This window comes from Ooceraea biroi, chromosome 12 (assembly GCF_003672135.1).
Source record: "Ooceraea biroi isolate clonal line C1 chromosome 12, Obir_v5.4, whole genome shotgun sequence".
NCBI lineage: Eukaryota > Metazoa > Arthropoda > Insecta > Hymenoptera > Formicidae > Ooceraea > Ooceraea biroi.
In genome coordinates, this window is record NC_039517.1 from 7,489,009 (window position 1) to 7,501,798 (window position 12,790).

A 12,790-nucleotide genomic window follows, 5' to 3' on the forward strand; every position below is an offset into this window, starting at 1 on the left:
CTGAGGCGGATGAGCTATGCCGCCGCTATGTGATGCAAGACGTATCGCGCACCTGCGTATGCACGGACACACAGGGCAGCCTGATGATCGAGAATTTTGCGCGGGGGAATTAGGAAACGCGATTCCGGTGAATTGACGTACATGGAGCCGCGAATGATAAATAAAATAATTAATTTCTAATTATCTGTGATTCCCGCTCTGTTTTCATGATGAAGAGCGATTGTTCTCAAGGCACAATTGCCGCATGACGCTTCGAGAACTAATGTCAACAGTTTACTTGCGCGGAGCATCGTTAAGCGCAGTTAGCCAAGCGCGGCAAGCGCGCAACGATAAATTTCAGTTCGACACGTTTGCGAGCGCAAACAGCATTTGTTACCGCATCGGGTAGGAGGGAGAGAGAGGAAGATGACGCATTTTTCATCCGCTGTGGAAGAAGGAAAGAGACTGAACCGCGAATGCGCCGGTGATTTCCCTGATTCGCAGCTACGGACGCACACAACGTCAATTGTGCACTCCGTTACGATGTTTCCTCGCGTAAATCTTGATGTAACAATCTCAAAAATTGGCTCAGCGCATCCCGATCTTTTTCAACAAATGCCGCGCATTCGGATCAACGAACACAAATGGTTATTCAAACAAACAAAAATAAAGTTGCGTGTCTTAGCAGCGCCGAATCGTCATCACGGCGCCGATATCGAGTCGCAAATAAATGCGCGCGTGGCGAGAGCGAGAGCGAGAGAAGGAGAGAAGGACAGGCGATACGTGTCAGCTGTCTATTCCGCGTGGAGGAGGAGAGCGAGATGGAGAAGGATCCGCGTTTAGAGCGTCGTGTCCATCAGCTACCTGGCGCTTCGTCGTCGTCGCCGCCGTTCTCGTCTTTATCGTCGTCATCACCGTCATCGTCGTTGCTCTCTGTCGTAGACGCCGCTCCGGTTTTAGTAGTAGCGTCGCGACGCCCCGGGCCGGCCGACCGCGCGCGCGCGTGTGTGCACGTGTCGCGAGGTGACGCGATGCAAAGCGTTGGCGCTCAGGCCGAGGCCGCACGACAGATCGTCGAGTTTGAGGAGCTGGTGTCGCGGTTGGATCGCATCAACGACGTCGTGGTGCGCCGGCCGTCGACGACGACGTCGACGTCGACATCGGTGCCGTCGTCGTCGCCGCCGGCACGAGCGTCGCAGCTGGCCGGCGCGGCGTCGTCCCTGCCGTACGATCGACGTCCGAGCGCGTCGGAGACGGCGCGCGATTCCGCGTACGACGTCGCCGAGCGGGTACGTGTGCATATTGGCATCGACGAGGATCTGCGGATGATCCTTGAGATGGACCCGTCGATCGTCGACGGGACGCTCGGCCCGGTTGTTTTGCCCAATGACAGTCATCTCACCGTGGCGCAATCGTTGCGCGCCACGCGACCGCAAGGCTGGTACTGCACCGATCAAGATTCCTTGCTTGGTGTCCTAAGATTTTCGTGCGCATACGCAGTTTTTTGTTGGCCACTGCGTTGTTTAACTCACGTCGTGTGACTGTTCGTAGGATTGCCCAGTATTGGTCCTTGTTTGGGAATTTGTATCTGAACTCTACTGGGAGTGAACTAATTTGCGTATAACTTCGAAGAAATATTGCGCTTTACGATGGTTATACGATACCTATAGCCATGCGGTTTTACTTGTCATCTTGGTGTCTTTTGAGTGATGCAATTTTGGTTAGAGATTTCGCAGGCTGTTATATTTATAAATGCGTGCATAGAATGAGCATTTACGTTCTCTGTCGCACGTACCATTTTCGGTACACACTGAATATCACTTAGCTTGAAACTCATTTTTATTGATAGTTTTATCATTGGTAGATAAAATGCAAGAGAATAATTATTGGTATTGCATATATGTATATGTACTCTATGATGATGTTTGTTAAGTTGCATCAAGTTTCACTATTTACTCTACTAAAAAATAAATTTCCAGTTCACAAAAAGCGAAAAAATAGATAATTTTTACATAATTATCAAACTGTACGTGTACTTTTGGTACACATGGCTGAACTACTTAAAAACGGCTTGGCAGGAAACGTGTTAAACATGAATTTTTATTTGACTAATATCTTTTGTAAATTAGGATGCAATAGATTATCTGATATGTAGACTATATGTTATCTATAAACAGTTGCATGAATTACAATAGATAGCACTCTTACACATCGATTACATTGCCGGAACGCAGAGTGGCCATGAAGGTTTTGTTTCCTACATTTATTCCATCGTATCCTATATTCGCATCCAAACTTTATGAAAACGTAACAGGAATTCGTCAATAAAAGCGCGAGTTTAATTTATGGACTTCGATTTGTACATTGTCGTCTCCGTTTTACGAGCGAGCTGCTACCCTATTCCTAGCAATACTTTGTGAGCAAATCTCCGACACAAATCACTCGTTCAATCCGTTTGCTCTCAGTTTATCGGTCGCGTTTACGTCGCCGTTATTCTTCGGTTTATAATCCATCGGTGCAGTCGACGCTGCGTATCGACTTCCGCCATCATCGCGAGACGACGGCACGGGCACCAGGTCTTTTCCGCTACAAGCTTGCGCTGCGCTTGATCGTCGTCTACGTCGATCGTAAACACTGCGTCCAAATTTAAACGTCCTTGCTGCAACTCCGCCGAGAACGCGGATCGCTTGTCTGCCCGATCCGCCTTGATTTGTTTCGCCAGCAAACGTGCTGTCAATGCAACGATGCGGCCGTTCTGCATCCATCCGCGTTTCCAGAAACACGAATTCAAGCTCCAGTACGTCGTGCGAATATCGTTGATTCTTCCAAAAGCTCCTGTTGTAATTTACTCGCGCAAAACAGTCTTCGTTTAAATTAAAATCGACCAGCATCGGCGATAAGCGTTAATGATACTTGACATGTTTATTGCTATGGATGTTTTTGCGATGAAATGCGATAACTTGCTTGTATCATAACAGATAGCTAATAAGTTTAAATGAACATAAATGGACGTTCATTTTTTACTTGATATTACTGAATATATTAGGTTGGCAAATAAGTTCGTTCGGTTTTTGCTTCGGTGCAACTTCTTTCCAATTCACTCTTGTTTTTCTCGACACTATCGCGCAACTTCAGAGTGCATTTGAAAGTACATGTTTCACATAACCTTTCTGTAAATTTTGGTTTGACTAACATCAATATTGTGTGTGCTGCGTAGCTGTAAAAATGGAAGTAAATAACGTGCATTATCGTCATATTTTGCTCTATTATTTCAAGAAGAGCAAACGAGCTGCAAAGGCTCATAAAAAGATATGCCGTGTTTATGGAGATGATGCCTTAACAGAACGCGTATGTCAAAAGTGGTTCGCCAAATTCCGTTCTGGAGATTTCGACGTCAATGATGCGCCTCGCTCCGGTCGCCCGATCGAGATTGATTCAAGTAATGTCAAAGCTATCATCGATAAAAATCCATCCCAATCGGTGCGAGAGATTGCTACAGCACTTAATATATCTCATACAAGCGTAGAAAACAATTTGCGCCAACTGGGATACGTTCTCGGCTCAATGTATGGGTGCCGCATGAATTAACCGAGGCCAACTTGGCCACTCGCATATCCATCTGCGATTTGCTGCGGAAACGTCAAGAAAACGATCCATTTTTGAAGCGGTTAGTGACAGGAGATGAAAAATGGGTCGTCTATGAGAATGTAACGCGGAAAGGATCATGGGGACACAGCAGCGAGCCACCACAAACAACCTCGAAGGCAGGATTGCATCCGAAGAAGATCATGCTCTCCGTATGGTGGGATTTCAAAGGTGTCATTTACTACGAGCTGTTACCGTCAAGCAAAACGATTGATTCAACTACATACTGCTCGCAGTTAACAAAATTGGACCAAGCACTCCGCAAAAAACGTCCAGAATTGATAAATCGAAAAGGTGTTGTTTTCCACCACAATAACGCCAGACCTCACACATCATTGACAACTCGGAACAAATTACTCAGTCTTGGCTGGGATGTTTTGCCTCATCCTGCGTATTCACCGGACCTGGCCCCTTCCGATTATCATTTATTCCGGTCGTTGCAGAACTCTTTGAACGGAAAAATCTTCAAGGATGAAGAGAACGTCAAAAGACACCTGGATTGGTTTTTCGCCGATAAGCCTCAGATGTTTTACGAACGCGGCATAATGAAGTTGGTGGAAAGATGGCAAGAAGTCATCAATAAAAATGGTCAATATATAATTGATTAAAATTTATTTTGTGTATCAAAAAAATTGTATTTTATTCCACCTTAAAAAACCGAACCAACTTATTTGCCAACCCAATACATTATTTTGCTTCCACTTGAACGATCTAGAAAATCGAATTAAGGCCCGATAGTAATTTCAAAGCGATTAATTACTACGTTACTATCAGTAATATTGCTACGCTACCCGAATAACGCTGTCCCGATAATCGATCCAAAAATTCTATCGCGGCTGAACGGTTCGACGTTAAATTTAGCATGTTACATTTAACCGAACCTGTCATAACGTAACATAAACATTGTACGCTGAAATGATCTGAATTTAGCCATCCTTCTCTCTGTTTCTCGTCTCTCTCGCCTTATACAACTTGCCGTGTACAAGCACCTGCTGTCTCTCCATCGATTATCGGTATGTACGTAAAATACATCGCGTAACGTAGTTTCACGCAATCGCGTACACGCGTCATAAATATTCAAACAATGTTGCGCCGACGGCGGCGGCCATTGAGGAAAAGAGCGCGGGAGGAAAATTATGATCGCCGTTGCTGGTAGAAGTTGAAAATGAATATGGACGTGGCACAGCATACAGGCCCAATAACTGCCGCGTATAAATTAACCAATATTTTTCCTCTCGGATAAAGGCAGGAAACGCAACGAGCGCGATTTTGCACAAGCGGCGGCGGGGGAGGGGACAGACGGTCGCGCACAAATTATCAGGTATTCTCCGCTTCCGGTCGAATCAAATCGATTCAGTGAAACGCGCGAAAATGCACTCGACGGGGCTGTATAATGTAAACAGCAGAATCCATATTGGCGTGTGTTCGGTTCTCGCGCGCTTCGCGCTGATACTTGGACAGCATCCAGACCAAATCGTAACGCGCCCCGTCCTGTCCTCCGACGCTCCGAGAGCGAATCGCGGTTCTGCTTTAGTCGGAACTCACGTTTTTAAGTCGTACGCGTATACGCATATAGCGGTGTAACGATCTATATATAACCGACGACAATCGTAGCCAATGACTCCGCGAATTCCAAGATGTATAGCTCTAACTTGGCTATTTTTAGCGTGAGTCATAGTTTGCCACGCGTTATTTTTAGTTTTTTTCTCTGTCTCCTTAGTTACGCCTATTTTGTTATTTCCTTGACAGTTTATGAAGAATGAATAGATATGATGAATAGAACGCGAATTAAAAGTTGGGCAAATGCAGAATTTAGTGTTGCATTTTCGTGGTAAATATTACAGATCTAATATCCCGAAGAATGTATGCAATTTTCATTTCGGGACTCGCTCTTTTAACAAGAGCATTCGTCATCAAGCGGTTGTAGCCCATGACCCTGCAAATTTCAGTTTACTGCCGCGATTAATCTACTTTTGCCGTAACGGTAGTTCATCGTACGGTGGTTATTCTCGCGTCAACAGCGGGGAGACACGAATGAACAACTGCAGAAGATGACCATTCTCCTCCCATCAGGCGGCAACCATTCTCGGCGCGATAATCTCGCAGAAAGTTCCCCGATCCTTGTTCAGACATAATTCATGTCCGATTAAATTACACAAGTGGCCCGCGGCCACCTTTTAGACGCTGCAAACGTTGCTCTGACCGTATCACGGATAATTTCTCGCCAGATCGCCTCGCGTTGTCGTGCACGGGCTAATTACGTCGTGTGCGCGTGCCGGTCGCCGTTCGCACGACCTTGTTCCTGATTTTCGTCGTGGGGCTTTCGATTACCTTCCTCCGGTTCCGCTACGGTAAGCGAGAACGGTAACGGTAACGTCGCCTCCGTAACGTATCGGTCGATCTCCGTCTCTTTCTTTCTCTCTCTCTCTCTCTCTCTCTCTGGCTCCTGCATTTGCATAACCCGAATCCGTATCGCCCGATCGTCCAGCACGATCCATGGCCGTGTATGTGCACGTACGCGCCGAAGATTACGCTCGAGATTCCGTACGGTCAACTTGCGTAATTTTCCGGCCAGCAAACTCGACGTTTACCCTCCGTACCTGAGAGGAGCTTGCGAAAGCGTAATCTCGCGCGGAGCTATCGCTTGTGGACCAGAGCAGATCGGCAGGCGGGGAGGCGTTTGCGATCAATCGTGATCGCATTGATCTCGATGTCGAAAAGCACCGTAAAATAGCTCCGAATGAGAGACAGTCTGTTTTACGCAAAACTGCTACTGTCAATTCGTCGCAATATTTATTAATTCTGAGACGTTTACGCTGCTAGCAATTGTAAGTTATGATTTCATTTATAATACTGGAAAATTATATAACTGTAGTAAAATCTATGAAAATGGCAGACGCTTTCGAACGAACGGACGTTTTTGTGCGATTCTACGTTAGATTCGTAGTTTCCGTCTGCCATAATGAGATCACACTGCAGCAGTCGTTACTTCTTTGTTCGCTCTGGCAATTAAAATCCCCTTGCGCGAATTAACGTGACATGCAACCGACGACGCAAAGTGTTCCACGCGATCGTTTCGCTTGGTCGAGATTAACGATGGCAAATTTGTAATGCTATAACCGAGAGAGCTGGGAGGTTGGTGGTGGTCATTTGCCAAGATGCAGCGACCTAAGTGCACTTCGTTAGAAAGCTTCGTTACTCCACGGATTAATCGATTGCACCGTATAATTCCGGTCGACATGAAACGTTCCTTCGCTCCTCAACATTGTTTATCGCACGGGCTATACTCTTAACTTCTACCTTCAGCTTACGTTATTTCTCACGTATTTCTTCAAGCTCAATCTTGCTTCGTATTTTTTTTACAGGACAGCAACTGAAAAATATTTTCGAAATTAACGAAAATGTTTTTAGCGGAAAATTGGGTATCAATTTTCTTCTCAGTGCAAACACGTCAAAACGTCCGTTTATAAAATTGTTTTGGCATATCTGGAATGTCGTGCATTTGTCACCGAACGCAGATTATTTTTTCCTGCCATTTGACGTTGGTCTTTCTCCATTTTCGCATCGCACTCCGAGACTTTTGCGATATTAGCACGATAATGTTTTATAATATTTTCGGAGAACGAAGAATAGCTTATATACAATACGTTGATGGAAGTTGCAATTCGATCTGCTGGCGAGTTATTCGTCATTGTAATATTTTCGAAGGGCTGTCTGTACTTTAACATCGCATTTTTGTCTCGTCATCTTTTCTCTGTGCCTTCCTCTCTTTTATTCTCTCTTTCTCTCTCTCTCTCTCTCTCTGCTTCTCTCTTTCTCCCTTTCTCTCTTTTCCTCTTTCTGTCGCATCGTTTCCGTAAACTAGATGAAGTTTTCCCGACAAGTTTCCATCGTCCCTCTACTCGGAGTAAATCGTTTTCCGCTGTCTGCTTATTACGATTATGATTGTTATTATCAGTCGACACCCTCTCTCTCTCTTTCTCTCCCAAGCTTTTCATAAAGCCCACAAACTTTCGCAGCGAGTATTAGCGACGTTGAAGACCGCGGAGACAAACGAGGAATTTATCTCTAGCCGGTTTGTTTCGCGACAGGGTCGTCCGTCGAATGCCTGTTATTAAATTCTACGGAGAACTTGAAGGGATTCGAACAAATACGAGGCGTGACGTTTATACGATGTTAAATTTGCGGAACAACAATTTTTATTATATCTTCATGCCGTACAATTTGACAAAATTTGACAAATCTTACAAAAGATCTTATGATGTTCTGTTTCAGACCTACAAGATTTATTCGATTTTTCGATTTTGTTTGTAGGCAAGAAAATACCAAAATGAATAGATAAAGAATATATTGGCGCATAAAAAAACATGATTTATATATTATCGATTCCAAGACAGGTTGCTAAAAGCGAGGCACTTTAGCGAGTGTGAGTTTACTTATTGTTGCTTACCTTCGCCGTAAATTCACTTGCGTTCCTGGGGATTAATTTTACCTTGGTGGAATATCGAATATCGGAGTAAATGGCTGTTCGAATTTCACGATCGGGAACGCGTCCGCGACGATAATCTCCAGCCTGACGATGAAATTCCACGCACGTACGGCCCCATTCAACCGAAGCCCGACGTCTTAGTTGGGAGTGTACATTAATCCGACAAAAGAAGCTGCTTTCCATATTATCGCGATTTATATCGGCCGGCTGACGGAGACGAGCGCGCGGCTATATTTTCTCACTTAATTCATTCCGCGGGAATGAAGATAAAACTTTGGCGACGGCGAGCCACCGATTTTCTTCGAGACTAATGACATTAATACCGCCGGTCCCTCTCTGCCTTCCACGTCCTGTAATATCTGCCCGACGATCCTTGCTCGAGGATCCTCCTTCAGTAACGGCACTCTTAGATGGCGCACAAAGCATGCACTTTCACAGAGCAACTAATTAAATTATTAGACGATTATCGAGAGAAAGATCATAAAATATATCGTCGTCGGAAGGACATTTTATTTTTATTTGTTTAATTGCGCCGACAAACTTTTCCTTGTTGTATATTTATTAATATCTGCAGAGTGCGTCCGTTGAGGCGAATTATTCCATGTTAGACATGTATACATACATAGATAGAATTTTCGTTTCATATTACGATTAATGATAGGATAATTTTCCTTTCTTTCTGATGATGGGCGCCACCCTCGCTAAATCCACCACTGAGAATCCTCGCCCTGGAGGATCCCTTCCTCTTGCGGGAATCCCTTCTTGCGCGCCGCATATAGAGAGACAGTGAGTAAGAAGGAGGACCGGAGAGGGTCCGCGTGCATTTGCATGAAGCTGCCATAAGCGATCCTCCGTAGCTCTTTATATAAGCACTAAATTCAGTATTACGGTCGCCCGACCCGCTAAGCGGGACATGTATAAAAGCCCTCCCTCCTTCCCGCCCGTCGCCCCCGGCAAAAAGTACGATACGTAACGCGGGAAGAGGAATTCGCGCGCGCGGGTATTGCACGAGCGGAATCGTACGTGATCTTGGAGAATTAATGGCATCCAAGCGTTACCGCTGAAAATTATTTTCGGTCGTTCAGTATCCAATATCGCGAGGTGAAATATAAATAAGTGCGCCGTGGCGCACCCCCGATCGACTGTTTATAAAAAATCGAGCTCGCAATCGGAACTTTTAGCGGAACGCAATTAGCGGGACCGCATTTGCGCGATTGCACTCTACGCGATAACGAGATGGACGCTCGAATCCGTTCAAGCGCACGTCTGCGTGAATTTATATTACCGCTGCCATTTTACCGTCAATTTCGAGATAATTAGTTAATTATTATTAATGGAATGCGATAAGGCTTTTCGTGCGACCAATGTTGGTTAATTGGATAATTAAGGAAATAATTTCATTAAATTGGACGACGAAAATATCTGATGTAAACATCAATCGACAATAAATTGCCGAACTCTGTCGATTCCGGTGATGAAATTGTAAGCCAATTATAATTCTGATGAACGATCTTGATAGCTGTGAAAGAGTTGTTCTGCAAATTTTTTACCTTGTGTGCGTTTTTCATTGGATACTTAGAAATCTTGTAAAAACACAGATATTCTAATCAGAAATATCCAAAATATCAGAAATACGAAATCCCTGCCAAGTTTGCGACCATATTTGACTTTCCCGTCAAATATCAATACAACGATTATCCGAAAGAACTGAAAGTACGCAATTTCATCTCAACTTTGGTTTTACCCGCGGAAAATTTTTCATCAGAAACTTTTCCAATCTTCCATCAGCATTTTCTGTTCCTGTTTCGTAATCTGTCGTGAGTTTTCCGGCGAACGCGGCCAGCGCTGCCAATACCCGATACTTGCTTTCGATGGACACTTTCCTAGCAATTATTTCTTCAAATTGACTTTTCTGGAGAGAATCTAACAAAAGCGAACAGATAGAATGTACATATTTAGATAATTAATAAATATTTTGTACCATATAGCGTATAATCTAGGGTTTTAATGGTACTGCGTGAAAACATCAAATCGCAGTTTTAATTAATTCTCGCACAGCTTTGTAAACATGTTAATGAAAAGGTCAGGCTTTTAAAGGCGGAAGTGTTGAGGGAGAAAAGCAAAGTCCGTCTCTTGGGCGATAGAAAAATTCGTAAGACGTTTTAATGGTCCCCGGGAAAGCCGGTGTTCTGATTAAATCGCCTTTCACGAGTCAGCCGGTACTACTATTATAAAAGTTGCAACAGCTTTATTACGGTAGCTCGTAGCGCGACTGGAAACGAAAGAATTTTTAATTTCGTAATCGCACAAAGGCGACGGCTTTTGAGTTTAAGACTTCAGTGAATATTCAGCGTTTCTGTAGATGCGACGTTCGTTGCTATCGTGTTCGTATACTATCGGCTGGAAGATCGAATCTCGAATTCAAAGTTTGATCATTTAGCTGTCTTAAGCAGTTATTTCCGGAGTTTCGTTGTCGATGCATTCCTTATTCAACTCCCGAGGTAATGTAACAAGCCTATCGGATTACTCATGAAATGTTTGACAAAGAAGAATTTCTTTGTCAAAGATAATTCTCTGGCTTCGTAGCTGTGCGAGTGCAAAATTCACCTTCACAAGTGACAGTCGAAAGACAGTCGCAATGACCTCACGTCATGAATTCTATTAGATCATAGCGGGATCTCCCGCAACCGATATCCGGCAAGTAGGTATTTGCAGATATATCTTCTCATTAGCAGCATTCTAATATTAAATAACAAAAGGGCGTTCAACTCGCAGAAAAGGGAAAATTTCGTGTGATAAGTGTTATGTATCGAGGGAGGAAGACAGTCTCGAACGATGGGAACTAACGCTCGATCCAAATTGCACAATCTCTCTATTTTGGTTTTCTTATGGCTAGATCTTGGCTTTGTTCCCGAATTGGGAATGTCCTTTAGACGGCGGCAAAACGGACGTCTTGCGTGCGTCTCGGTGACATATTTGTTCCTAATGCAAATAGTGCCAGAGAGCGAAAGATCTTCGTGCGAGATCGATCGATTCGTGCGAGTTAAAGTATAAGGACGATCGTGCGCGATCATTGCGTTTTATGCGCTCGCGAAATCGTCGTTTGCGACAAGAAAGTTCTATTTATCTCGCCCTGACTGCCGATTTGCGATAAATGACGCGCTCTGAATTATATTCAGAGTTTTCGCTATTCGCGAATTTCGGAGATCGCGAGAATATCGCAGCAGAACGCTGCCAAGACTCGATTTTACGTCCGAAATCCGAATCATGGACCATTAATTCTGCAACACCGTTTGCTAGAACGATTGGAACGTTAATAAAGAGAGTTCTTACTCACGACGAATCAACTTTGATACGTCAGATGACAGATCAAACAGATGTTTGCCTCATGAATGCATTGAATTTCCTTCGTGTCTTTCTTCTTTTAGAATTACGTGGTGACGCAAATTACATATTTACTCATTAACAATTTATCTGGTTGGACGCCGCGAGTCGTGCTGCGATTGACTTTACGGTGTTTCTTCTCGTCGCCGCCTAGAGAGAGAGAGATAGTTCGATCCAATAGTGTTTACGCCGCGAGATTAATTGGCCTCGCCTCGGACTTGGGACTTGATGCTCTCGCTCAACCGACAATGCTGCATATTCCCGCGTTTATCAATACAAACGCATGGCGTGCCAGTAATCAAGCCTCATTCCGAGGGATTCGATGCAATGTCATTCGTTGCGATGAATAACGTACAACGATAACAATAACGAGTATGCTCGCTTCGCTAAAAAAGTTTGCCTTCTCAGAAATTTATACATAAGGAACAATAAATATTTATTTACAAATAACCAAATTAATTAATAAATTTAATCAAATCTTCTAATGTTTTGGAAGAAAATGTTTAAACGACTGAGATCACGTCCGATCATTCTCGGGCATACTCGGGGATACTCGGTGTCAAATCACGAGAGTATAAGATAAAGTTTTACGTGAACGCAATATTGTGTTCTTTTTCCAGTCCGCCAACGTTCAAAACTACGACGCCGACGTCGCGCACACAATTGAAGCTACAGCTGATGCGGGAGCAGCTGCAGGAGCAAGAGAGGCGACAAGCAGAATTCCGGCAGAGCTTGCAGCAGCAAAGACCAGCTGCCGCACCGCCCAGACCAGTACCTCCTACGCCGTTGCCCACGATTGGCGTGGATGTTCCGCCGCAAGTATTGCAAGTATGTGCCTCTATTGTATCGTGCGTAATGTCCGATTTGCATGATTGATGCTAAATTGCTCGTGCGAAAATCAAATCGCACAACATAATCAAATTATTTACGCGGTGGTACTACATTGCATTAAATTTGTAGCTGGCGACGCATTATAATGCATTACACGTTGCGGATTGCGTTACTTGGCCTTTTATCGCGCGGGCAGTTATTCCAACGATCCTATTATATTCCACAATTTCGATAAATAAATTTCGATTCGAAATGAATAGTTACTTTGATCCCTCGTCGAAATTCTACCTTTCTTTCTCTTGATTTTCTTTTTGATCTTTTCTTACTCTGCGTTAAGTTTTATATAAAAATCGGAGAGCTGGTGTGCTAAGACCTCGTCGAAGTACTGTAATACTCAAAGTCCAAAAGACATGATGGTCTTCTTGGATAGTCTTGGATAGTTTTCGAAGTATAGCGGCGGGT

At 44.1% G+C, this 12,790-nt stretch overlaps 1 protein-coding gene across 1 annotated transcript in view; it reads left to right on the forward strand.

Annotated features, from left to right (window-relative positions):
• Positions 1-654: 654 nt before the first annotated feature.
• Positions 655-12,790, forward strand: part of LOC105284230 (microphthalmia-associated transcription factor) — a 57,690-nt gene continuing 45,554 nt past the window's right edge. Inside the window, exons 1-2 of the mRNA XM_020033258.2 lie at positions 655-1,420; positions 12,118-12,325. Of these exons, the coding sequence (XP_019888817.1) occupies positions 801-1,420; positions 12,118-12,325 (828 nt within the window). The 5' untranslated portion in view covers positions 655-800. The remainder of the gene's footprint in view (positions 1,421-12,117; positions 12,326-12,790) is intronic.